At 31.5% G+C, this 27,907-nt stretch overlaps 2 protein-coding genes across 9 annotated transcripts; both read right to left on the bottom strand.

Annotated features, from left to right (window-relative positions):
• Positions 1-657: 657 nt before the first annotated feature.
• Positions 658-2,494, bottom strand: LOC101203068 (myb family transcription factor PHL8). The gene is made up of 5 exons (XM_004138867.3): positions 2,030-2,494; positions 1,834-1,910; positions 1,672-1,729; positions 1,488-1,560; positions 658-1,375 (listed from the first exon to the last, which is right to left on the bottom strand). The coding sequence occupies exons 1-5, from the start codon at positions 2,154-2,156 to the stop codon at positions 880-882; spliced, it is 831 nt and encodes a 276-aa protein (XP_004138915.1). The 5' UTR covers positions 2,157-2,494; the 3' UTR covers positions 658-879.
• Positions 2,495-22,223: 19,729 nt separating this feature from the next.
• On the bottom strand, positions 22,224-27,837 carry LOC101203306. Of its 8 annotated transcripts, none has more exons than XR_004214525.1 (9): positions 27,240-27,837; positions 26,294-26,365; positions 24,745-24,803; positions 24,444-24,600; positions 24,229-24,309; positions 24,047-24,136; positions 23,434-23,625; positions 23,303-23,352; positions 22,224-22,654 (listed from the first exon to the last, which is right to left on the bottom strand). XR_004214525.1 is itself a non-coding variant. In XM_031881042.1 (8 exons), the coding sequence occupies exons 1-7, from the start codon at positions 27,531-27,533 to the stop codon at positions 23,449-23,451; spliced, it is 930 nt and encodes a 309-aa protein (XP_031736902.1). In that variant the 5' UTR covers positions 27,534-27,837; the 3' UTR covers positions 22,224-22,654; positions 23,434-23,448. The 8 variants fall into 8 exon arrangements, 4 of the variants coding, with proteins under 4 accessions (XP_031736902.1, XP_011649047.1, XP_011649046.1 ...); XR_968666.2 differs by having other exon boundaries at positions 22,359-23,209; XM_031881042.1 differs by lacking the exon at positions 23,303-23,352.
• Between the last annotated feature and the right edge of the window lie 70 nt (positions 27,838-27,907).

Consider the following 27,907-nt stretch of genomic DNA (forward strand, 5'->3'; position numbering starts at 1 on the left):
AACCTCTTTTGTAAGATTTTTCTACGATAAATCTTATCATTATTCTTTTAGTGGTGAGGATATTGTTGCACTATAAATTTAGGGGTATGCGAGGTCCGAGCTAAAACATTTGAAACCTTTTGAAAACCTTAAAAGACATTTAAAATAAGGCATTTTAACATAAGTTAAAACAAAGCAAAAAATATGAAATTCCTTGTGTGTTCGACCATGGCTTACCCAAGAAATCTCTCGCTTCGCATGGACAAGCGTGAGGAAAACTTGTACTAATAGGTAATCATGCATAAAGCAACACATATATCGCATTAGTAGAACCCAACATGATAAATATTTACGAAATAAAAACGAACAACAAGCAAACACTCATTAACTTCTAAACCTTTAGTTATATTTGAACTATTTTAAAGTAAAAAAAAGGAGACTCTTCTAAGATTTGAACCATTTAAAATATTTTGATGAGATCTATTTTTTTTCTAAAAATTTATCAAGAATTCCTTATATCATAAGAATAATTATGTTGCCTTCTATTTTAACATGTACTTTTGCGTTTGTGGTTTGTGTGACATTATTGTATACCTTTTATGACCTCTAACTTTAACACATTATATGGGCAACAAAATTTGGCCCAATTGTTAGGAAAGATTTTAACAGCCGAGTTCATTTTTCAGAAACTTTGAATGGTTTAGGTAGCTAATTAATACATAATTTAGTCTAACATTAGGGTTGCTTGAAATTTTACTTAATGAAAACATGCATTATATACAATAGTACAATACCCCCCATTTACACATTTTACAAGCATTTGCCAACTTTTCTGCTCCAAACTTCACATATTCATCATCTCAAAATAAATTCACCATTCATTCAAAAATCCCCCTTTCTTTAAAGAAACTGAATCAACTTTGATTCAAATCCAATTGCTGTATCATTCAAGTCCATCATTCTTAATTCCTTGTCCTCCTCACAAACAGAGCTACTCTCTTCTTTTTCTTTTCCTTTTCTCTTCTTCGTGATTGGGGCTTCCTCTGAGGTTTCTGAAGATGTTAAAGAGCTTTCAATGGAACACATTCTTCTTCCAACTCTTTCAATCCCTTTAAAATTAAGTTCTGTTGAGTCAGTCAATTCTGATAAACAAGAGCTCTGACAGCCAGAGCTCACCATTGAAGCCAATTGAGAAAGCTCTGCTTTGGCTTCTTCAAGTGCTTCAGAACAACATCCGTACCCTGCAATTGTCTCTTGTGCTTTTCTTAATACTATCTTTAAATACTTCCCTTGTGCTTCGATTTTCAGCTGCAAATGTTTTTGTACCTCTATTTGTTCTTGTAGTCTCTTCTGTACTTGTAATTGCATTTCAAGAGCTTCTGATATCTTCATGTTCCTTTGATTATTAAACCAAACTAGTGAGTATTAAAAAGGTTATTTTCAAAGCCCCATTTTTCTTTTGGGTGAAACGGACAGGAAAGTCTAATGAATTTGAAATGGAAATTTACTCTGTTTTGTTTTGGTTTTGAGTTCTATCCTTGTTTTCCTCACCATCAATATGCCCACCTTTTTTCTGCATCTCTTTGAAGTCAATATCAAAGAAAACAAAACGAAACTCAATAAGAGAGAGATTAATAATCAGAAGGGAAAACTAAAGTACTGTAACGGATTAATTTTATTGGGAATCCTCACCTTCTAGTTTGAGTTGAGCATTGGTTTCGGCTTGCTGGCTTTTCCCCAATCTGTATTTCTGATTCAAAATAAACAACAACAATAGTAATTTGTAAAATGAGGATTTTATATGAAATGGTATTGAATAGAAATTGATTTTGCAATCAAAGAGAATGGAAAAACCTGTAAATGGCTTTTGAGATGGTAAAGACTAAGGCCAGTGATTCCCATAACTCTCATCAAACTCTTAGGTGTAGCTTCTGCAAAAAAAAAAAAAAAAAAAACAATAACAAATATAATTAATTAAAAATAGAGAAAGAAAAATAAAAATGGTGTTAATTAAATAAAAGAGAGAAAAAAAAAAAGAGGAAAACTGAACTATCTGCTCCACCAAGATGATTGACAGCTTCAACAAATCTTTGATGAAGGTCATGAGTCCATTTTAGCCTTGGTTTTGCATCAGTAGACAAAACCAAGTTCATGTGCTGCTGATGATGATTCTGCATAATTGATATTCCTTTTTTATTTGTGTGTGTGTGTGTGTGTGTGTGTGTTAGATAATAGAAGAAGAACAAGCTGGGGATTTTGTGGGTTTTATTTAAAAAAAAGGAAAAAAGAAAAAGAATGATAATAATTAAAATTGAAGATAATTTTGTTTGAATAATTTTGCAAGGAAGGGTGTGGTTGAATTGTAGCAGTCCTCTTTATATGATGATAAAAGCAAAATAAAAAAATAAAAAAAGAAGAAGAAGAAGAAGGAGGTTTTTGGTTGTTGTAATGTCCGATGTTCTCACTCCATATCTGAAGGAAACACAGTGGGGCAATGTTATGTTGGAAGGGAATATATGCTCATGAGCTGTGACACTTTATATTCTATTACTTCCTAATTATATTACGTTCATACCAACTTTTATTTTATTTTTTTCTTCTTTGACTTCAAAGGATGAGAGAATCTCATTAACAAAAGAAAAATAAAAAGATGGAAGAAGAGAAGAGTCTTAAAAGCAGAGCAAAGAAAAAGTGTAAGGTTTGTTTTTATCTTGCTGTTTTCCTCTCCATTGATTCCCATTTGGGCTTTTACTAAGACCCACCATAATAATAATAAACCAAATCATGAAATCACTTTGTTAATGCTCCTTTGAGAGGATGATGAAGCTTTTTTTTTTATATATAAATAATTTGATTTGTCATTATGGTTATTGAAAGGGGAAACCCAAATGTGTCTTTTTCCTTTTCTTTTCTTTCTCTCTCTCTTTTTTTGCTTTCTTGAGTGTATGGTGTGGTTGGCAGATTCTTTTTGTTCTTTCCAAAGGATGAAGGAATCAAAGAATCTAACCCTTAGATTTCAAAAGCCATCCATCTACACTAAAGAGAAACTTATCCTTTTCTTTTCCATATTCAAGCATAAAGAGAAATATACTAACTAATCTATACTCCTTCCTACCAAAATTCAATTTGATTCTCTCCTCCTTTTCTTCATTTTCCTATTATCTTCCTTCCATCTCTTTTATCTTTCTTCATATACTTATAGTATATACTTTACATCAACAGGATTTAAATGTTTGAATCTTTCCATCCTTAAATCTTATATATAAAAGTAGAATTGCAATTAGTTGGTTTCTAAAACTCACCATTATTATGCACATACATACTTCAACTTACAAATCTTTTATTGTTATATGAATAAATTATTTACTTACAAAACAATTCCATGATATCACTACAATATATTTTCTTTTAACCATTATAAAAACCGAGTTAAATCTTATTGAAATATTGGAATTCCTACCTAATTTAAAGTACATTTACATTTTTTTTCCCTCTAGTTCAATGGTAGGATTTTATTGAGTTAAAATAAGAAAGAGGTGTTTCTTTAGCTTTAGGATGTTTGTTTTGGATGACATTAGTAATTTGGAAAGTAAGGAAAAATCAAACCTTTTAATTTGAATGTATCAATTTTTAATTTAAAGCAAACTTTCAGTTTTATTAAATAATTTTATAAAATTATCCATATATATATAAAAAATGTTGAAAAATTTCACCTTAAACTTTAAAAAGTATTGACAATATATATTTATTGTTTAGATTAGTTTGGTCAAAAAGATCGTGAAGAAAAGTATTATGAATGTGGTGAGGGAATTATAAATGTAGAAATAGATATAAAATTGAGTAAAAATAAAGTTAGTGTGGAAATTGATACAGCATTAAGTTACCATTCTAATTTCATATCTTTTAATTTCTTCTTCATAATAAACCATCAATTTTCCCTCTCAATTACATTTTTTGGTTATTTGGCATTCCCACAATATTTGTTATTTGTTGATACTTTTTTAATAGAAAACCAATACGGTATTAAAAATGAAAAACACTATATGGTGATACCATACTAAACCCTAATTAATTAATTAATCTTTTCCTATTTTCTTCATACTTCTACATTTTATTCTTAATTCTTCAACGTTCTCATTTGTTTAAAGCCATAGTTCATCTTTGTATTAAATTATTAATTAAATTAATTAAAGCGGATCTTTACAACCATTGTAACCCTACTGTATATCATATATATATACACACACATTAGAATATATTTGGTCCCTAGTTTAAGTGAAAAAATAAAGTTAAAGATTAGTCTTCATGTTTTTCATCAAACATTTATAAATTTTTTCTAACGATAAGGATTTTTGTACGAAACATTTATCAAACTAACAAACGTGGCAAATCATGTCTTATCAAACCATATAAACTATTCTAAGTTTTGAAACCATAGGAGCGAAATTGATCAAAATAGAATTAAGCTAGTACAATATTGTAGAAAAAATAATTGATCCCTCTACCTCTTAGATGAGTAGTACATGTTAATTACTATTTAGCTAATTAAGCTCCTTCTAATATTAAAAAAACTACTTAACTAAACAGAGCATTTATGAAATGATATAAATTAAATGTTTCTTTATTACGTAATTATTTTCATGGGACAATCGGAGTAAATTTAGAATTTGAAGAAAAGAGAAGAAAAAGGATAGTTTTGTATTGAAAGTTAAGCAACTTGTAAAGAACATGAAGTATGGACAACATATATTAGTACTAATTTCAACTTAAACAGTAAATGGTTTAATGAATTAGAATTAAATTATCACAAAAACAGATTAATGTAACATGTTTTGTTATTTGAAAATTGGAAGTTCTCATTATTAGAGGGAGAAATGAATGAAAAGAAGGGGTGCAAATAATATAGGGAGGGAGGGAGGGAGGAAAGCAATGATGGGGGGCAGAATAAAGAAGTAAAAAGAAAGAAAAAAAAAAAACAAGGAAAAGATTTAGAGAAAGGCGCATGCCAATATTGCAATGCTAAGAAATGAAATATAAAAGTGAAAGACAAAGGAGAATGGGCAAAATCTGAAATCCCAAAAGGAGATTAAAATGAGAGAGATCAAAGTCAGATCCATTCATCACTTGGAATCAAAATCCAATCATTTCATTTTACAAACCAATATTTTGCCTTTTCTTTTTCTTTCTTTCCCCCACCATCTTCAAAACCCCACACTTCTTTTACTTCATTTACATATCCTACCCTATATCAATAATATATCTATATTCTTTCTCTACAAAACATTGTATTAAACTCTATATTCTTATACCCTATTCAATTTAAATTTAATTTACACCTTTTCTTTAATATTACATTCAACTAATGGTATCTATACTTACTCAAATGTTAGATTAATTGACACGATTCCAATCCATGCACCGACAAATTTTCAATATATGATTTGAAGTTTAATTAACAAAATTTTAGGCTTGACATAAATGATTGAATTGGATACAAATTTAAGAGTAGAGCAGTGTAGATAGGGATGATGATACTGTTTTAAAATAAAAATTGATGTAAGAACATGGTTGTTTCACAAGGAAGGAAATGAATATTAATTATTGGGAGGATTTTAATGGGGAAAAAGTAGAGCAATATGTTTGAAAAACAAGTGAAAAAAAGGTAAAAAAAACGAAGAAAAAAAATAGAAGAAAGAGAAGAAAAAGGAAGAAGAGAAAAGATGAGTTGAGTTATTCAAGTACCTTAACTTTCTCTTTAAGAAGAATAGGCTTAATGGTGTACTTTGCTTCAACTTCTCTCTCTCTTCAATCCCATCTTTCACCTTTATCTTTACTTTAATATATTCCATAACAAGTAAAGGAGATTCTAGTATGATGCCAAATGCTCCCACTAATTTTACCCTCATAGTTTTTATATAATAATAAATCAATTAATGTGATTCATTCATCAATTATTATTACTGTTTTGAGAAGATGAGGGGCCCTTGTTTTAGTGGGAGAGAAGTCTTGAAATCTTAAAGTTTAGATGAGGAGAAAGTAGATTTTATATGGTCTCTCTTGGGAATCATGCATAGTGATCACAATCAAAAGAGCAACAAAAATATGTCAAAAAAGCTTACTTATATTATTATTGCTCATCTCAATTTCACATTATTTAAATAAATACTTTTTTTGTTTGTTTATACATGTTCTAAAAGAGATCAGATGATCAAGATTCTTTCAATAAACAAAACAAAAGAAAGATTATTATTTAAAGTTAATGATCATGAAGGAAAGAAGAGTTGTTACAAATAATGACGCAAGCAACTTGTCAGGATGATTAAGAAGATCATCACTTATTCACACCTCAATCAAATGCTTCCCTACACTTTTACATTCAAATTTGGTAAACTCTTTTTTTTTTTATTATTACTACTAAACAACACACAAAATCCCACAACAAAAATTTATAATTTTAACTTAACTCTATCAAATTAGAACAATCATTTCAATATATTTATATTTATATATAAATATGAAAAATGAATTTATTTGATAAAAAGATAATGGTGTCATATTTTAAATGTATCTTTGAATTTGATTTGTTTGCACAATTCAAATTTCATTTCCTAACATCTTGAACTTATAAGTGGAAGATAGAAAGGTGGTTAGTTGTGTAAGTTATATAGCATTATGTAATATCAATTATGGAAGATCGAAAAGTTATATTATGGCCCTAATAACATAGAGCATTTACTAATATCAGTTATGAGATCAAAACTTTTTTCTTAAAAAGAAGATGAAAAGTTAACGAAGTTTAACTTCTACCTTGTTGAATGTGAAAATGACCATAAACATTAAATCTATGTGAATGATAAAATATCCACTAAAGCAAGACTAAAAAAGTTATAATAAAATGGTAAAACATCCACGAGAATCATATTTCTTTTGAAATTATGAAATTATAAATGTGAAATCATAATTTTTTTTAGTGATTTTGTAGGTAAAAAATTAAAGAAAAGACTTTAATATTTCTTGTTTTACACATTTTATTACCTTCATTTATACTTAATAAATTTCAACAATATTTACATTGTTTTAACAAAATCAAAGTGTAAGTCAGTCAATCATTTTATTAATAAAATAGCTTTAGGTAAAAAATGAAACGAAGAAAAAATGAGTAAGATTTCCATAGTTACATTAGAAAAGAATTCACAATATTACATGATTTAAACATAAAAGAGCATAGACATATGTACATATCAACCACGAAGTTGGTGGTTCAAGTTTTTCCAACTTGTATTGTGTATTCGAGAGAAACCTAAAAAAGATAACAAAAAGAAAAAATCATTCTACTCATTTATATAACTAAAAAAATAACAAAAAGAAAAATAGTTTCAAGAAAATATAAAAGTAGATAATATTTACATAGAAACGAAAGAAAATATTTATATATATCTCTAACACTGAAGAAATAAATCTTGTCTTCTTGCATTTTTCTCTCCTTCTAATTGATAATGTTATTTTCTAGATCAACTATTGATCTTTATTTTCTCATCTTTCTTGTCTTCCTGCACTTCCCTCTCCACTTAATAACGATTTGTTACTCATTGAAGCAATGGATACCATACATTTATATTGAATAAATTGGTAGAAAGTATGGATTACATAATTCCAAAAGGATTTCTTTGAATTTATTATCATGCCTATAAAAATTCTTCCACTACCCATAAAGTTAATTAGGGTAATAAATATTTTTGAATCAAATATTGAAATGGTTAGAGAAATGGAAAGGAAGAGTTAAAATTCACTCACTATTCATGCATTGAAGTTAAATGACAAAATTGTCATCAAATGAATAGTAAACATACTTATAATCAAAGGGGTAAAAAATGGACTAAAAAAATTTCTCGATATAGAAGCGCTTTTATATATACTATATATTATTATTAAACTTAATTATTTTGCTTCCTAATAATCTAGAGAGTGGTATTCAAAGCAAAAAAGAAAAAGAAAAAGGAATGAATGAAGAAATTAGGGTTAAATTTTTTGAAGATGAGTTAAAATAAAATTGTTAAAGGCAGTAGGTAAAGAAGGAATTGAAGGTGATTCCACATTCAATCACTTTATACAAAAATTACTTCCTCAGTCATACTTCATTAAATCAGTTTATTATTTTTTACTTTTATAACATGAATGTTCAATTTAAAAAAATAAGTTTATTGGAGTGCATTTCAAATCATTTTTATAAAAAATAAGTTTAAATAAAAATAAGTTTTTTAAAGTAAAATTTACATAAATCTAACCGAATCTATCTAAAAATATTTACGATCCGTATAACAAAAAAAATAAAAAACGAAAGTCCATAAAATCGGTAAAATATTTTCATAATTTCCAAAATTTTCCTTTAACATATATTGCAGATAATTTGTTACTTCTTTTTCTTCGTTTTTGCGATTTATTCATCTTTTCTTTCAAATTTCTTATTGTTTATCATTGTCAACATGGTCGTTTATTATGGTCAACATAATCATTTATATTTAAAGTCTTTTTTCCATTGTTTAAAATGAACTACATGATTGTTTTGACATGATCTAAACGACGACTTACCATATTTAACACCATCATTTTAGCATGGTCAACACGATCGTGTAGCATGGTCTATATGACCGTTTAAATTCAAAACAATTTTCTCCATCATTAAAAAAGGACTGCATGATCGTGTATCATAAACTTAAACGATATATAGTAGATAATTCATTTATCGTTTAAATTGTAGTACTCAATCGTTTAGAAAAAGAGATTGCTTGCACGTGCATGTGGCTTATTAATTGCGTATTGACTTCGAACAATTTTTATTTTTTCTATTATTGTGGACAATATTTACAGGTTTGTTATATTTTTTATTTTTTTTTATTTTTAGATCCAACACAATTATTATTTATTATAGTGAGAAGATTTAGAAAACTTAATTCCACTTTTTCTTTTTCTCACATGTGTGTTTATGTTAGTATAAATATTTTTAAAATTTTAGCTATGTGGTTATTGAATTTTAGTCATTGAAAATTAAAGTATTTAAATATCATTTATATAAATTGTTTTACTTTGTTATTTTCTTTTTGATTATTTTAACGAAACTTTTGCAAAAAAATAGCAAAAAAAAAAAAAATTATGATAATAGGGTCTATCCAACTATGTGTTCTAAATTACAAAAATAGCAAATTTAAAAGCGAATAACCATCTATAACCATCTAATAGCTCTTTGATATATCTATTTACTTATTATATTTGTCATATTTGCAATATGCAAAAAGATGTATTATAAATTGTTTTGTTTTGTTTTTTTTTTTTTTTGTCATTTGACGCAATTCTCTCTATTTTAAAACTACATTCAAGTTTTTTCTTTCTTTGTTTGTTTTTTTAGAGAACCACATTTAAGTCAGTATAATGCTAGTTCTTAGCATCTAAAACTATAACTAATAAATATCTAAACTTATAATTTTAGCTTGAATGAGTCTCATTATATAAACTTTAGACTTTAAACCTTAAACTCTAAAAGTCTCTTAAAATAAATACCTAACAACTAACAGGAATGTTGATTTTATAATTGAACCAAAATAGGAAAACAAAGAAGAAATTGAACCTCAAATTTTCAATTTTATTGTCAAGGTTACATTATTTTTGAAAAAAGTGTTTGATACTATAAATTAAACACACAAATTCGGGAGGTCGGTGATTTAGTTTATATTTCTTTAAAGCTCTAAAAATCTATGACACAAATGTAGATATCTAAAATTCTATTTTTATAAATTAATTAGGCCTTACAAAAATAGCAAAAAAAAAATTTATGATAATAGAGTCTATGTCACTGTATTTTCTAAATTGTAAAAGTAATAAATTTAAAAGCCGATTTAGAGCTATTCTTTCCTGTATGTCGTTTAGATTGGTAGCCAAATCTAAACGATTTTTTCAACATTTTTTGAGTACGCGATAGTTGAGATTTCACACGATCATTTAATTTAATCGTTTAAATTTGATCATTTAAATTTCGGTAGCCAAATCTAAAAGATTATTTTCACGATCTTTTATATTTGGCGCATGATCTTGAACCAAATAACAGTTTGAAAAAAATATAAAAAAAATTGAAAAGAAAAAATTACAGAAGAAAAGAAAAAAGACAATGGGAAGGAAAAGAAAAATTGCAGAAGAAAGAATATGAAAAGGTAGGGCAAATGGAAATATTTAGAAAAATTGCATTAGAAGAAAAAAAGCGATGGAAAGAAAAACTATGGCAGAAGAGGGAAAAAAATCATAGAAGAGAAGAGAAGAAAGATGATGTTAATGAAGGGCAAACCTGATTTTTTTTTAAATGGTAAATTTCACGGGCTTTTTCAATTTATGATGTAGGCCATAAATATTTATCTGTTTGTTTTGTTTATGAAAGTTAACCATGAATTAAGGGGTTCTTTAAAAACTATAATAAACCGACAAAATATTTACACTATATATAACAATTTTGAAAATTGATTAAAACTCACAGGCCTACAATAGAAAATACACAAAATGTCTCAATCAACCTACGATGAATCACCCACACCGCACACGTAATTTTACTTTTGAACTATTGTGTAGGAAATTATACACGATCGTGTAGGTAGTATCAACATCATTGTGTAGTTTTCTCTAACGATGGGAAAAATGTTTCAAATCTAAATTATTGTGTTGACTGTGTTAATTGATCGTTTAGACCATATCCATACAATTGTGTAATTCTTTTTAAACAATGGAAAAAGAGTTTCAAATCTAAACGATCGTGTTGACTATACCTAAATAATTGTGTTGACTAGGTAAACAATCGTTTAGATCATATCCACACGATCATGTAGTTCTTTTTAAACAATGGAAAAATGACTTCAAATCTAAATGATCGTGTTGATTAGGTAAGCAATCATTTAGATAAATCAAAGTTAATTTCAACAATCTTGATATTATAGAAGAAGAGTTGGAAGAAAGAAATAAAAAAAATATGGAATAGGAGGTGAAGAAATCTAGAAGAGAAAATCAACAAATCGCAAAGACAAATAGGAAAGGGAAGTGACGAATCAATTTATATTAAGATCAAATCTGAAATTTTTGAGGATATTTTATTGATTTCATGGACTTTTTATTTTTATTACGCAAATCATAAATATTTGGGTGTTTTGTTACATTTATGAAAATTGATCATTAACTAATCGAGCATTTTTTCTTTTAAAAAAAACAGATATGAACTAAACCAAACTAATTAAATTCAAATTGAACAGAGCTTAATTAATTCAAATTAATTTTTTTTCAAAAAAGGAAAAAAAAAAACTTTACATTTATTTGTGTGGTTAGGTAAAGAGAATTTGTTGAATTGATATTGAGGTTTTAGAGATGTGATGTGGGAATTCAATATAATGGAAAAAGAGAGAGGAAAGCAGAGTACTCCATATTTCCTTACTTTCGTTTTTCTTTCACCTTTTGTGTTCAAAATTTACAATTAAAGGGTTGTAAGAAAAAGAGAACATAGGTAAGATAGTCAAAGAGAAAGATGAGGAAAAAAGGGTATGAGTGTACAGAAAGTTTAAATTGGACTCTCTAAAGAATGGAATATTATTGTTAGTCACTCAATGATTTTGTTATAGAGAAATGATCACAATAAAGGGTGTTTGGTGCAAAACTAGTTCACACTATAAGAAATTACACTTTTCTTTTAAAGCTAAAAACCCCTAAAAAAATGTTCAAATAAAAAACCTCACCTCACTTCAAATTGATATATATGGTATTCACATTTAGTTCCAAAAGTTATATATTATGTAACTTCTTTTTTAGACGCTATACCATTTAGCTTTGAGAATGAATTTTAAATTTGTTGCTAAAAGCTAATTTATAGGGTAAAAAATATGTCCCAAAATATTATTGTTATCATGGCATCTCTAACAAGTGGTGCAAAAAAATTTGTAGCACCTCACCAAGTGCCACTAATTAAGCATGAAAATAGGTTTAACAAACAAATTAAGATGTTCCTAAAATATATGATCAAATTCTTTCTCCCCAACTTTCCCACCCCCTAAATTTCACTTTCCCTCTTACATTTCTCATGAAAAAAAGTAATTTGCTTTTAGTTTCTCTTTCCCCTTTTACTTTTCGATCTTTCCCTCCAGGCTCCATGAACTCCCCAGACGAAACCCCCCCGCTCTGAAATTTTGAAACGTCGGTGACTGGATGACTCCCTGCTCGAAAATTTTGGAACGTCGGCTGCTCCCAACGTCAGTCTCTGCTCCGACGCCGGCGACTCCACTGCTCAACCTTGCTCCTACTCGCGTACCTCTACTCCCAACGCCGGCCACCCCACTGCTTCAGTACGATTTCACTGACCTGAACGCTTATTTCACTACTGATTAAGAATAATGCCTGCTTCACTTTTAGGTGTCAACCCCTACCCCTTTTAAAGGTATTAATTTTACCCAATCGCTGTATATTTACTTTCCACTTGTTAGTTCTCAATAAACAGATCGCAGTTAGAGTACTCTTAGGTGTAGTTTTAGTAACGCACACGCGTCCCTAAAAGTGAGGTTTTAGTCTTGCATGTAGAATGTTACTATAACTATTCACGACCAAGATTTTATGGCCGATCAACTTAAAAGTGGTTTTTCTAGTAGTCTAACCGTACTCACATGATATAACAAAATTTCAAATTTAAACCGTGATACACACGAATAGACTTAATGCTATACTGTGTCATCTATAATCTATAGAATGTAGAACTTTATTATATATATTTTTAAAATAATTTAATTCATTTTATTATATTTAAAAATATCTCTTTAATTTATTTCAATATAACAAAAAATAATAATAAAGTAAAATAACAAAAGCTACTTAAAACATATATCAAGTTAAATTAAAATTACATAATATCCATAAAAACAAGGAAATAACTAAATAAAGTACAACCAACGACTTGAACATCACTAAATTCATCTCCGTTTGAACTTAGAAGTAATATACTACATGTTACGGAATCAACAATTAAACAATAGAAGAATGTAAAGATCGATGTACATATATGTGTCTCAGTAATAATGTGTTAGCTACATCTACTAAATATTATCAAAGAGAATGTTTCTTTAATACAATACAATGCCACTAAATTTGAAAATTTATATATGAACTTCTCTAAACTCTAGAGTCAAAATCGTAAATAACTACATATGCACAATAATACAGTGCTAGCGAGACTCTTGTATTGGGTTGTTCATAGTGCCACATAATGAATTCAAGGCGTTCCAACAAATCTCCACCTTGACTTTAATTTTCTCCCAAATAATAGTTGTACCAAATTGTACTAGAAAGTACTAAATGCAACATTAACCATATTTATGTAGACTTCTTCCTCATGCCTCATAAGTGTCCCATAAGGGGCCACTAACAATTCAAAACAAGCAAGTCCAGACAATGTTAGAACTTACCTTGTAGAATGGATTTTGTGAACATATCAGTAGGATTATTATCACCAATACCAATTTTCGTCACCTTTACTCTTTGTTCACCTCTTAAAAAGTGATATCTCACGTCAATGTATTTAGTTCTCTCATGATGAACTTGATTCTTGGCAAGACATATTGCACTCAAACTATCATAATATACTATAGCTTGATCATGATGCAAACCAAGGTCATCAAATAGCTCTCTTAGAGATATTCCTTCTTTAGCAACTTTTGTCAAGGCCATGTACTCTTCTTCAATAGTAGATAACGTAGCTATAGGCTGTAAGGTTGGCTTCCAACTAACAACAAAACCACCCATTGTGAATACATATCCAGTCATAGACCTCCTACTATCAACATGTTCAGAATAGTTAGAATCAGAATAACTGGTCACAAGACATTTTATGTCATTCTCATAAACTAGACCAACATCATATTTTTCTCTAAGATAACAAAAGTTTCTCTTCACAACTTGTCAATGCTCCTTCCCATGTTGACACATGGACCTATAAACAACACTAATAACATGGGTAAGATCAGGCCTAATACAAACCTTAACATACATCCAACATCCTACTACACTGGCATAAGGAACTCGAGACATATACTCCTCAACTTCGGCTGAGGAGAAAACACTAATGAAAAACAACCATTTGCAACACTGGAAGTATCTATAGGCTTAGCTAATAACATACCAAACCTAGACAATATTTTCTAAATATTGCTTTTGTAAACTCGAGCTTTGTTTTCATTTTACATAGTGGTAAATTGTTTGATTATTCATTTAAGTTAAATCTAACTTAAAGTTGGCAAGCAAAATAAAATTTAATTTTAATTTAGACTCTGAAAGGCGATCAATTATGGCAAAAGTACGAGAGGTTGCTTGCCTTAAATCTGAAGTTAACAAATGCTTGTATCACCTTAATGCATTAGTTGCCCTTACTTTACACCTACTTATTTAGATATTCGTGCACTACCATCATCAATATATACTAGAGTTCATAATCCATAACTCCTTAACATCACATCCATCTTGCTACTCCAACGCACATAGTGTAAATACATATAATAGATAATATTGTTCATATAATTATACTATATAGACACCGCGCGATTTTAAAACACATGATGAATTCCTTAAGATTATTAATTCCCTGAGTTCGACCTTGGTTTATCTGAGAAACCTTTCTCTTCTCTTACACTTGGACAAGAGAGAGGAAAACTTGTATGTAAACGATGAACCTTTGAATTTAACAACGCATATGTAGGATTGAACACATTTTATCGCATGAATCTATCCCAGACGTCTACTTTAGTAGCATACTTAGATCCTAAGTAGAATGCATTCACGAAGTAAAACAAGCAAGTTTTTGACGTCATTGTCGGAGAATTAGTTGATTTTTATATTGTGGATTTAATATGTGTACTAATCTCATGCAGAAAGTTCAATTTTGCCTTAATCGCTTAATTGAAGAGCACTGAACAAGTTTATGAGTGAATATGAGCAACCAAAATTCATACTTGACCCTAAAATTGAATGAAGTTTTCAAAAAAGCAGAAGGAATAGAAGATAGAGGAGACAATAACTAGACATAATGTCTAACAAGAATAAAGTCCTTCTAAACAATGTTGCCCCTGGACAAGAAATCTTCGCCCTAATAGTCCATGACCTAAATAGACCCATTAAGGTTTATGCTTCACCAAACTTATATGACTTTGACTCTAGTATCGTCTATCATGTATTTGGTGAAAATGCACAATTTGAGATTAAGCTAGTCAGATAACAGATCCAGAACACTGGCCAATTTGATGGATACCCAGGCAAAGACCCGACGAGTACATCAAAAGCTTCTACTCTATATGTGATTAATTTCACATACCAGGCAAATCGCAAGAACAACTTTACCCTCTTTCCATTGACTATGAGGGATGAGGCAAAGATATGGGCTAACTCCTTGGAAACTAGAGAGGTGAGAACTTGGGAACAACTGATTGAGAAATTTATGAAAAAGTTCTTCCAACTTCACGAGAATTCAAGGCGAATGAGGGACATCATGAACTTCCAATAGACGAATAAGAGAACCTGCACGATGCATGGAGTAGGTATAAGAGATTGGTGAGAGCATGCCCCCATCATGGCATACTTGAATGCATATTGATGGAGGTCTTTTATGTTTGGTTGCACAAGGCAACATAGCAAACCATTGACTCTATTACTACTACAAAATTAACAATACTTGACGCTTGTAAATTTGAAATATTTGACACTTCTAATAAAAACTGTCACGTAACATAAAAAACGTCAATAATAAAAAAGAGTGAAAAAAGACATTTTTTATTTTTTATTTTAAATACATGACAGGTTAACGCCAAGATTAGTTGTAATTACTTGACATTTTTTAAATGTCAACTAATATATATTTTCACTATTTTCTAAGAAAAAAATTCCCACTTTTGATTTTCCAAAATTTTCCTTTTCCCCTCAGTTTCTAAAAAAACCTTAAGTTTTTCCCTAAATTTTTCCTCTTCTCCGATTTTCTCCCATCACCCAACGCCAGGTTCGTGCATACGTTCGTCTTCCTCATTTTTCAGCGTTCATTCGTGTGCCACCACCTCCCCATTCGTCAGCGTCTAATCTTCAATTTGGCTTAAACTCAGTTCGTTAGTTCGTCAACGTCCAATCAGTTTACTTCATCGTCCAATTATTAGTTCGGCTTCCATTCATCAACATTCATTCGTGCATCCTATCTTCCTCGATTTCAGACATACGACAACCATTTGTTTCCTCTACAAACACCGCACATAGCTAAGGACAACCATCGTCTCATGCACATGCAACGCTTCAATCAAAAGTGTTATGGCTGTGATGAGATCTATCTCCGCGATTGCTCTTTGTGCCCTTAAGAGGTTCTCTTCCAGAAGATCAGTTTCATCTCCAATTAATCAGGCATAGGAACTACCCACCTCCATTTCTGGCAAGTCCCTCTTCCCATTTATATTACTTTCTTTGTCCTTTCATTTTAAGTTCTAAGATTTTCCTATGGTTGGAATGTTTTATGAAACTCGAAAATTTTGATCATCTTTGGAAGTTGTTAATGTTTTGTTTAGGAAAAGAGAAAATGAGATTTAAGGGAATAAGGAAGTTAAAATCTTGGAAAGATCAAAGTTTAAGTTTAAGTCAAGGTTAAGAAAAATTGGAAAAAAGATTGGCTAAAGTGTCAAAGAATGACACATTGGGCGTTTAGAGATTACCATTGGACGGCCAAGGAAAGGAAAGAACCTTTAAAGAGGTTATTTGGCGTCTTGGAGGTGTGTCTAGGACTTTTGGGATGAAATGACTTTAGAGGTTATCATGCATTTGGAGGTTATTTTTGGCTTGTGGCTAGGTGAGAAGGATCTCCAAGCGGGTGTCATTGGGCGAGAAGGGTGTTATGCAAGAAAGACATAGATGTTAGTAAGAGGTTTTGGGCATTTAAGGTTAGCAAGAAAGAAGGATCATAAATGTTAGGTGTTTTAGCTAGGCGACAAGGAAGGGCTATGCGAGATGACCATGAAGGTTGGCATGCGTTTTGGACATGTATGTGGCATGTTTTAAACAATCAATTTAAGGAATAATCCAAGTGTCTTAACCATGTTAACATGCATTTTAAGATGGAAAGGAAGTTTGAGGTGTCTTAAGGAGGTTTAAGGGTGGATTAAGCAAGGTCGAGGTGTCAAGATAACTTCATGCAAGGACTTCTACAAATAGACCAACTTCAATATTGGTCAAAATTTTAAGTTATAATTTTTCAAACATGGGTCATGATTCTAGAAGTAAAACAATGTCTAGGTAATAGTTGTGAGTCATTAATGTACATGCGAGATGGGCGTGCATTTTGGTCATTAAAGATTATTTTGTGTTAGGTTACACGCACTCAAGTTGCGCGCATATGACCCTGCTTTAAGAGGTTAGCGCGACACATGGTGTGCGCGAAGCACCACGCGCCCCATGCATGTGAAGGGCATTGGGTAGGCGGCAAGCACGTGCAGGGAACCTCCCTTGCAAGGTTAGCACGTGGCACGTGTCTCACCTCAATGAGGTTAGCACGTGCAAGGCCTCTAGGCCATGCGCGCGCGGCCAACCCCTTTGCTATGTCAATGAGCTCTGATGGGCTGTTTTGGGCTGTCTTGATATTTTTTGAAATTTTAAAGAAACTTTTGGATATTTTCATGTTCAAGGAATTAATTAAGGATAAAATATAAAATTTTCACAACAAGGAGGATTAGGAGGAATTTCCGAGACCAAGGCTATATTCAAGTGATAGTGAGTAACAAAATGTTTTAAATGTTGTTTATTAAACTTGTTTTCAAGCTCTATAAGCAATAGCTTATAAATAACACCATGATTTCTAAATGATTTATTAAACATGTTTTCAAGTTTTACAAGCAGTAGCTTGTGAAATGATTTACTTAGCATGATTTCAAGTGAATATTTCAAGTTATGTTTTATGATAAAATGTTTATAACCGTTTTAAATTGATACCATGTTTGAATGATTTCATGATCAAGGAAATATTTCAATGTTTTCAAATGTTTTTATCCACGCCCGAATATAACATGAGATCTATTGTATACATGTGGTTAACTTCACACTGATGGTACAGTTGATGAACCTATTTTTAAGTATGGGTCATCAGGAAGGTATATTATTATGCCTTAAAGGAGGACGGTTAGCTATCCATCGGCTGTCCCGTCTTTGGATGAAGGGGTACATATTGCCCGTGGTTATGGAGGATTGTTTTCGAAAATACAAAAGATTTAAATGTTTCCATTGTTTCATGTTATTACTATTTACTATAAATGTATTTAAGCTTCGATTTTATACTAAAATGTTTATGCAAACCTATTTTATAAAACTTTTGCTCACTAAGTCTTTCGTCTTACTGTTTCAAAAATGTTTTTCCTCCATTTAAGTACAGATTGTGGATACCCGCGTGCTGAACATACTACTGTCAGGCCAACTTAGTTTTCATTATACAATGATGTTGTTGTTTTATAATAGTGATGAGATTGTTCATATACTTATATCTGCATGTATGTTCATTTTCCATAATATATTTTATAAAGATTCAAATGGGTCACACTACGGTTTAAAGTATTTCAAATTAAAAAACTTTCGTTGTTGATCGTTTCACGATTCTATGTCATGTGTCAAAGGTTGTTCCGGAGGCAAACGACCTCGACTGACATCACGCCACATCTTGGAACGAGCAAACACGTGCTTAGAGCGGGTGTGACATGTTTCTCTCCTCTAGTGTATTGCTTTTGCTTACTTATTCTAGTCTTTCATTTTTTTTTGTATTTACAACTTTCTTAGTAACTGTTCGTCTTCAAGGGGGTTTTATTGATTGATTGATTGGTTCTCATCCTTCGGTGATATTTGTTGATTTATAACATCAATGGAGATTGAATGCTTTCTTTTTCTTGTTTGGATTTGATTGTTTTTTACCTTGGGAGAAAATTTGAAGCTTTTGATTGTGATATTAGGAAAGAGATTTTAGATTTTTTCATATGCTGGGGAAGGAACAACCCCATATGGTAACTTGGCTATGATAAAGAAAAAGAAAAATAGAAAATTCTCTCTTATTAATTGAAAATTTTCAACAAAAAGAAAAGGTACAAACTTCCCAGAAGGAGAAAAGTACAAACCAATCTAGAGTCAAAAACCTACAATAAAAACTCATAACCCATTTTGCCAGAACTATTGAGATCAATATAAGTCAAACAAACCAGGAAAAGGATGGCCTGCCACTCATAGAGCATTGTACAAAGCTCAACCATCGTACTCTTGCTTCACTAAAAAAGAAAAAATTTGCCAAAGTTAATTGTTAATCTTTTCTCTTCTTCATTAACGAATAATGACAATCTTCATTTTCTATATCTATGTCTTCTAACTGAACTGCAAAAAAGATTGAAAGTTGAGACACTTTCTACCTGAGGTTGTGGCCTCATAGGTAAAGTCATTACAAACAACTGTAAAGCTGCTCCTTTAATCTGCAACTTCTCTCTTCTTATAAATCAACTATCCTGAATAAATAAATCGCTTGTTCTAAAATAAGACTGATGTTATTTGGGTCAACTTAATTTGAGACTTTCTTTGGTGCATTTGGATTGAAAGAAACCAAAGATTTCTTTTCTGAAAAGTCATATATTTCTCTTCTTTTGTGGACAATGCATGTCCCTTGGTGTAGGCTTAAAAATCTCTTGTAACTATTCCTTTTAACTATAGTGTTGGGTTCTTTCCCCTCTGTTTTTTTATATTTCATTGTTATTAGAATGCATACCCCAATCATAAGCCTTAAACACTTGAGAACTAAGACCAGATATATTTCCTTTGTAAAAATAAATAAAATATTCTTGTATTGTGACAATCTCGACCCAAAGCTTGAAGAGGATCATCAATTTAAGAAAAAAAATTGATTACATTAGTATTGTAGAATGGAAATGGACTTGAAGGAGAACACAAAAAAAGAAGCACAACTCTTTGTAAAGTCCCATCTAACACTCCGTTTCAAGCTCTTTTTCTGTTTTATTCAAAGATTCTCTCGTTCCTTTTAGACCCAATACTTCAAAGAATACTTTGATTACATTTATTCATCGTAGTTCAACTTTTTTCTTCAACATTAACTTCAAAATTTTGGATTTTATATTAGATTGATACAAGGAGTTCATATAGTTAATTCGAGTTGGATGAAATGCGAATGGAGATTGATGATTTTTTGGGTGGCCACATGCATGTGATTATGGTGATTATATTTTGGGTTAGATAGACAAGTTTTGTTGATATTTTGTTGACACTGGATATAGGTGAACTAGTTTTGTTGATATTTTGTTGATACTAGAAAGACAAGTTTTGATATGGTACACCTTTAAGCTACACATAGATGGAAAGTTTAGCTACACCTTTAGGGTACACATAGATGAAAAGTTTAGGCTACACATAGATGAAAAGTTTAGGCTTTTGTTAGAAGTTTGGGCTAACTATATGTACGGTTCATTGATATATATATACAATTTGTTAAAATATATTATTACTTATTTGATGGAAAGTTTGAATTGATTGAATTGTTCAATTAATGTGTTGTTTAGCACATTTTTTACTCTCTTGCTTTACTTATGTTCGTCATTGTTGAGCTTCAAAACAAGTGCATGATAAATTATATGGATGTTTTAAAATATATAATTTTTCATTTGAGAAAAAAAAAAAACTTGACATGCAAAACGGATCAAGAATTTTTTTACTTGACACGTAAAAACTGTCAAACAAAAAACCATCTTATTCTTGACACTAGATTACTTGATGTGTAAAAAGTGTCAAATAATCTTCTTTTATTCTTGACACTAGATTATTTTAAACATTTTGCATTTTTTAAAAAAATATAAAAGACTATTAAACATTATGAACTAAAAAAAGATATACATTTTTTTAGTTCGACTCATGAACAACTGGATTACACTTTCTACTTGTGAAATTTATTCCCACAACATTTGCAGAGCCTAATAAATGTCACACTTCAGCATAGAAAACCTCATTAGAAGAACAAACATAAAAGACTATTAAACATTATGAACTAAAAAAATACACTTTTTCCATTTTTTAAATATATATTTTAAAATTATTTGCACGTTATCTTAAAATTACTAATTTTTTAGTTACTTGAAATTATTGAAGTTTAAACTAAACCTTAATTTCAGCTTTTTGATTTTTTGTTTTTTGGACAATTCAATTTTAGAAGCACAAATATCGTGAAATGTAAATACATAACCATAAAAATAATATAATTGATTTTTAACAACAAAATATTAATAATACCAATAATTTTTCTAAGACAATATAATATCAACTAGACAAAAAGGTGTGTAATTCGATCACGTTCTTCATTCATCTTCATTTCACGAACTAAACGATCATGTTCTTCATTGACGTTCTCATGATTTTTTTCACAGATGTTAAGACATAGTAAATTTAGCTAGACGAAGAACATTTTGTATCATTGATCATACATCAACTCTAGTTAGTTATCCTTTTGTATCATTGATCGTCCAAATCGGCTTATATACATTTTCACTAATCTAACAGGTCAAATCGTTTAACACTGTTATGTTTAAATATTAAAAAAACTCATAGAATATTAGTTTTAAGTAGGTGTGTATATAGATCTAACTCATACTCGAATACTCCCATGGCTTTTTATCAAACCAAACTATTTATTTATCGGTAAATCAATGTAGGATAGTTATAATCATCTACTTTTTTAATAAAAATTTCTTGCCAAACAACTCATTAGATGGTTACAACTATTAATTCATGAATTAAACTAATAGAACATCAAAATATTAGGAACATATATTAAAACCACTAAATTCTTGCCTAATTCTTTTTAATAAGTTTTGTAATTTTAATTAATATCAAGAAAAATTATCAGTAGTCAAAATATCCAATTAATTTCGCCTTTTTAATGGTTTTTTCTACAAAATTTAAATAGTTTTTTTATATTATTATTATTATTATTTTAAAAATCCTTAATATAATATTTCCACAAAAATACATATAACATCGTCATTAATTATTCACTAACTATGGTATTTACAAAATCAAGCATCCATTATAAACCGCCAATAAAAATAAAAACTTAATTAAACTATCATTGGTATAGGTCGAGGATCAAAATATTCCACTTTCAATTTATATTGAAAGAAATGCTTGAGATCAAATGGTTCAATCATGAGATTATAGTTTTCTATTTATTTTATATCTTACATAACATTTAATTGCCCTAAGAAAATGTGTATTATAGCAAAAGAAACCATTATAGATTTCTAACTTTATGCCAAGGGTGGAGAGTGAAATTGTAGAAATCGAATCGATTGCCAAAATGGAATCGAACTCATTTAGGTGCAAAATTCAAAAACGTTTACAATAAACAAGATTATATAATTTTATTTATTAAAAGTATATTATAGGTTAGGGGTTTGTTGCTTCTATTTTTGTTTACCCATTAGCAGCCGCTTCCCCCTCCCTCCATCCCTCGCAAATTCCTCCTATCTTCTTTCAAAGCACCATCTCGGACCTCTTCTTCCATCTCTCTTCATCTTCTTTCTTTCCGTCTCCATTGGAACTCTGACATGCCTCCATCTCTCTTGATCTTCAACCATCAAAATCAATTTTGAAATCCAAAGGTTCCATTTGGTTTGGTTCAGTTTTGTATACATATTTATTTTAAAAAATCGGTTTGGTCCAAAGTTCGCCCCTATTTATGCTCCAACATGAACGCATTCATTTGTCATGCAATCCGATTATAGCATTCATTTCACCAAAAGCCAATAATATTAAATTAAATTAAATAACTAGAAATAATTTCGAATCAATCTTAACATGAATTTATGTGCATCCACGTTTATTGACCATTTTTATCAATGCTAATTTCTCCTGCATACATGCATTTCAATTATAATATTAATATATCAACATCCATTTTAACTTCACCAGCAATGTGTTGATGAACTCTAGAAAAATTAAGCTCTAAAAGAAAACTCATACTACTTTTTTATTTAACATTTTATACCCAAAGTCATAAGATCGTCAACAAATTGCACAAGAAACAGGAAATCCCCTACTTTTCCTTGTAAATATCTTCGTTGTTTACCATATTAAAACAAAATGTACATAATTCAAGGCACTGAGGTTTTCTGCGTAGCTCCTAAGAAAGTACCGAATAGGTTTAATAGAATATGAACAAGATAGATTCGCCGCAAAGCAGAAAGAATTGACGAGAGTTTGTTAGTGAGGGTACCTGGTTTATGGAAGACGGAAAACAATCCCCAGATAACAGCAGCAAAAAATCTGGTCAGATTTGGCAATCACAGCGAAAAATGAGTGCAAAGTAGAAAGGTTTTTTCATGTTTGAAATTATAGTATTATTACATGATTGGTTAAGGTTCAAACTGCAGTGTGAGGGGGAGGGGGAGGGTGAGGGTGAGGGTGAGGGTGAGAATGAGGATGAGGATGAGGGGTGAGGGGCGGCGGTCCTGTTGATGCAATTGCAAATTGTAAACCTCTATGCTGTCCATGTTGTAGTACAAACGCCACTTGTGTTGCAGCCAATGCTGCTGCCTCCTGTTGGGTTCACACAACCACACAATTCAATTCAAAACTGTTTACTTAATAACATTCTATAAACTTCATTATGTTCCAACTCTCTCTTATAGCTGCTACTACCCAACCTACACAAAGATCCTTGATTTCGACAACATATGCCAAAATATCATTCTATACTTAAGAATAAAGAATTTCATAACATTATGTTTTCTTTAACAAAACAATTTCAACGTATACCTATAGGGCATGTCTCTGTTGTAAACTACTTTAAGAGTTGACTTCAGAGACGGTGTTGTTCTTTAAATATTGAAAATTGACAATTTTCTTGTGGAAATAACACATTCCAGTTTCCGTCATTCTTAACTTATAAAATCTAGTCAGCAAAACAGTTCTTAAGAGCAAAATTTTAAAAAAACACCAAAAGTACTTGACCACCAACCTGTCTTTGTCTTCGACGTTGCAAGATACTAATGGCCCAGGCCATGATGTAGCAAGGTAAGAGAAAACCAGCAGCACGAAGCATAAAAATCTGTCAAAGGCGCATCCAGATTATAAATCCATCTGATCATACACATTATTTAGCCTTTCAAATTTAAGAAAACAAATTTCAACTCTGCTTACAGAGAAAAAGGCAGATGCATCATCATCACCGTCAGGATCTGTTATGGTCAATGCATGGCGAAGAAGGAGAAGGGCTAATAGCTGGCCACGTCAAATCAAATATTTCATCAATGATCATATAGTTTCATGGAAAATAAAAGACTGGAAAGTGCAAGATCATTCCATCGTCTAAGGGGAGAAAAGAGTTCTCTACGAACTAAAATTAGGAAACCTACAATAAGAGCAGCTGATCGACAAAATGCAGCTCCACTGTCATTTGAAGCAGCATAATCATCATAATCAGCTTCCAAGAAATGTCGTTCTGCCTCTGCAATGGCCAATAGCCGAGTATCTCTCAGGTCTAATGGATTACCAGCAATTGTCCATCTTCCCCTGTGCATATCCACATCCAAATCAACTTTTCAAATGCAAGTCCAGATCATACATGAAAATAAAATGCTTGTGGGTGTGCAAAGACATGATTACTGATAAAACCATCAGCATTCAAATTGAAAATAGCCAAAAGGTTAAACTTACTCCATATCAATAGCAGTTTCTTCAGAACGAGGTGGTGCAGTATATCCAGGTTGATAAGGCTGGCAATAGAATAAAACATACCGGCGTCATTGAAGAATCAAAACAAGAAAAATATCATCAGAAAAGAATCTGTAAATAAAAAACTCATGATACCATTCAACATGACATGAAACACATCCAGACCAAAAGAGCAAGTCATTTTATTCAGAAAAAAAGTCAATACCCCAAGAATACAGCAGATAAATATTTTCCAATTGTATTTCTTTAGAGGAAAGAAGGCATTACAATCATAGACAATGCACTGTGTGAAATAAAGAAGGCATCCAACCAGAACTAGGAAGGCGGGAAGCCCAACAAACATCCAATCCCAAAAAGTTCCAGACTTCACAAGGAATGAGCTACAGGATCAAGGTTACAATAACAAGAATAAAATAGAAAGAATTATACGTGAGGGGAGAAGAGTCCAACATCCTAACCAAAAGTCCCATGCTAAAAGATAGGTAAGATTAATTCATTGAACCAACGTTTCACCAACGCCTGAAGTCTGAGCAAACATAGCTACTAATGTCCTAAGACTGAAGTCTGAGCATACACCAACGCCTCTCTAGCTACTAATGCCTCATCCACCATCACAGTCACATTAAAGAACCTGCATCTTCATAGCAGCCACCCCTTACGTCCACCAAGTCTAACAATAATCCCAAACAAGCTTGCACCAAACATAGCACATTCAAACCAGTATCCCATATTTACTTCTGGTTAAAGCATTTGGAGGGAGGAATGCACCTCTGCACGTGCTGCTCATCTTTTTCTCCTCCCAGTGTTGTAACAATCTTCTGTGATGATACACTCAAACTATCGAAAAAAGAATGCACCCCATTGACCAAAAAAAACAGATCATTGTGTGAGCTATTATACTAAACCACTGTTATGGTTTTCTCAGAGATGAATGTATCAAAGAAAGCAGGGCTTGGAGAGCTTAGACAAAAGAGATTGGTCCAGAGTAGAGACAAATTTACAGAGAAGAAAAAGGGCAAAAGTCTCTTCATCCTTGGGGTTTCTAGAGTAGCAAATTCTCTTTCTCGACTTTTATAGTTTTCCCCTACACCAGCAAGTCAGCAACCAAAACAAATTATGAAGCATATGGTTTTCTCCCTTTCGTTTTCAAGTGCCCAACATGAATGATACATTTCCAATATACAATATGACGAAATTGGGAGGCATACACTATACATCTCATTTATGATTAAAAATAAAACCCCATCAGGTGCATGCCTTTTAGAGGTAGAAGAGATGCCCCTCTTAAGCATCCACGCACTTTTATGCATGTAACCAAGAATAATGAAAATTTTGAATTCCCAATGTAAAACCTACATTTTTCAAAACTCAAGGAGCTATGAGTTCCAAAAGAGGATACTAACAGGGTAACTTGCACGCAAGCTAAAGTATAAAGATTATATTATACATTTATTTGAAATTCAAAAATTGCAAAAATTTTAAAATTAATAATATTGTAGTCGACATATCAAATCAAAAGCATCATACATACCTGATGACATATCTCACAAGTTATGTCTCCTTTCTCATTGCACCAATGTTGAACGCATTTTCTATGAGCGTACTGAACACAAAGCATTCATCAGACACGTAAGATTAATAAACAAAGAAGCCCGTTAAAAGTTTCACCAGAGGTTTCATATTGATCAATTCAAAGGACGTAGATGTATTCTGGCGAGGAAAAATACGATGACAGCAAGATTAATAACCAAACTCCTAGTCAAGTTTTATCAAGCCAGTTTATAACTCAGATACACTACACACGTACTGGCTTATAAAATTTCCCATCGATCATAGAAATTGATACAAACAAAAACTTAGTTGAAGGAACTATTCTTATCACCAAACATTGGACGGGAGATAACACTAAAAGGTCACAAACAAAGCATTGGGAACAATTTTATATAGATCGATAAGCAAGTAACCAAATTATGTATAAAAGGAGAGCACCAATGAAGCAAGTTATTTCGTGCACTTCATCCTAGTCCTCGCTACGTTAATGATATAAATCTTCTCCAGATATAAGCACATCTTTTTTCAACAGGCACTATAAAATTCATACGGAACTCTGATCCATCAAAGATTTCGAAAATACTAAATAACTTCATAATTTGATATCCTTTCGCATCTTGCTTCCACGAAAACAAAACCACTTTGGAAGTAACAAAAGAATTTAAAAGAAGAAAACAAATACAAGCAATAAAAATATAATTAAACACATCCCCAGAAAAAAGCAGAAAGTTGCTAAACCCCGTTGAACTATATCCAAAGTTTCAAATTCAGTAGCAACAGCATACATAAATCCAAAGCAGAGAAAAGGAGAAGGCCAAATCAATGAAGAACAACCAAAAAGGGTGTCCTGTTTATTCACATTAAAAAAAAAGAAGAAGAAGAAGAAGTTAAGAACGGGTAGAAAGGGAGGGTAAAGCGTGAAATACCTTAAGACTACCACTACAAGCACAGGGAGTTTCTAAATTATTGAGACTGTCTTCTTCCTGACAAATACGGCACTCAGCCACCTGAATGAGAGGGTCATCCTCATTGGGAGCATCCGTCTCAACCGTCCGATCATGAGCGGTTGCAGTAGAACAGGAAGGACCAGGCGCAGGCGCAGGCGCAGGGGAGTCCGGAAGAGCCTCAGAGGGTTGAGGATGAAGGAGGTCGGATGCAGGTTGAAGTGGAGGAGCTGGTGGAATCAAATTATCAACGTAAAGGACGAGGTGATCGCTCATTGTCCTCAAAACCCAAGAGAGGCGGTGAAATCAAGAAAAGAAAGAAACCCTAGAAAGAGGGAGCGGGTGAATTAGAGGATGATAGAGATTTGAGAAGATGGAAATTGAAGGGTGGGGGGGGAGAGAGAGGGGAAAACAAACCTGGAAGAAGAGAAAGAGAAAGCGCGTTTGAGAGTAGAAGAGATGGGAAATGGGAAAATGGAAGAGATGGGGGTGGTGGTCAATGTAGAAGAAGAATGCACAAAAAAGAGATGGGGAAAATGGAGGAGCAGAGTGGAGTTTTCTTCGCTCGAAACTTCCACGTCTTTGCGTCCAATCCAATCCAATCCAACCACCTCCACCCTATTTTCGTAAATTCCTTTCTCTTTCCGCGT

The sequence above is a fragment of the Cucumis sativus genome, chromosome 2, assembly GCF_000004075.3.
Source record: "Cucumis sativus cultivar 9930 chromosome 2, Cucumber_9930_V3, whole genome shotgun sequence".
Taxonomy (NCBI): domain Eukaryota; kingdom Viridiplantae; phylum Streptophyta; class Magnoliopsida; order Cucurbitales; family Cucurbitaceae; genus Cucumis; species Cucumis sativus.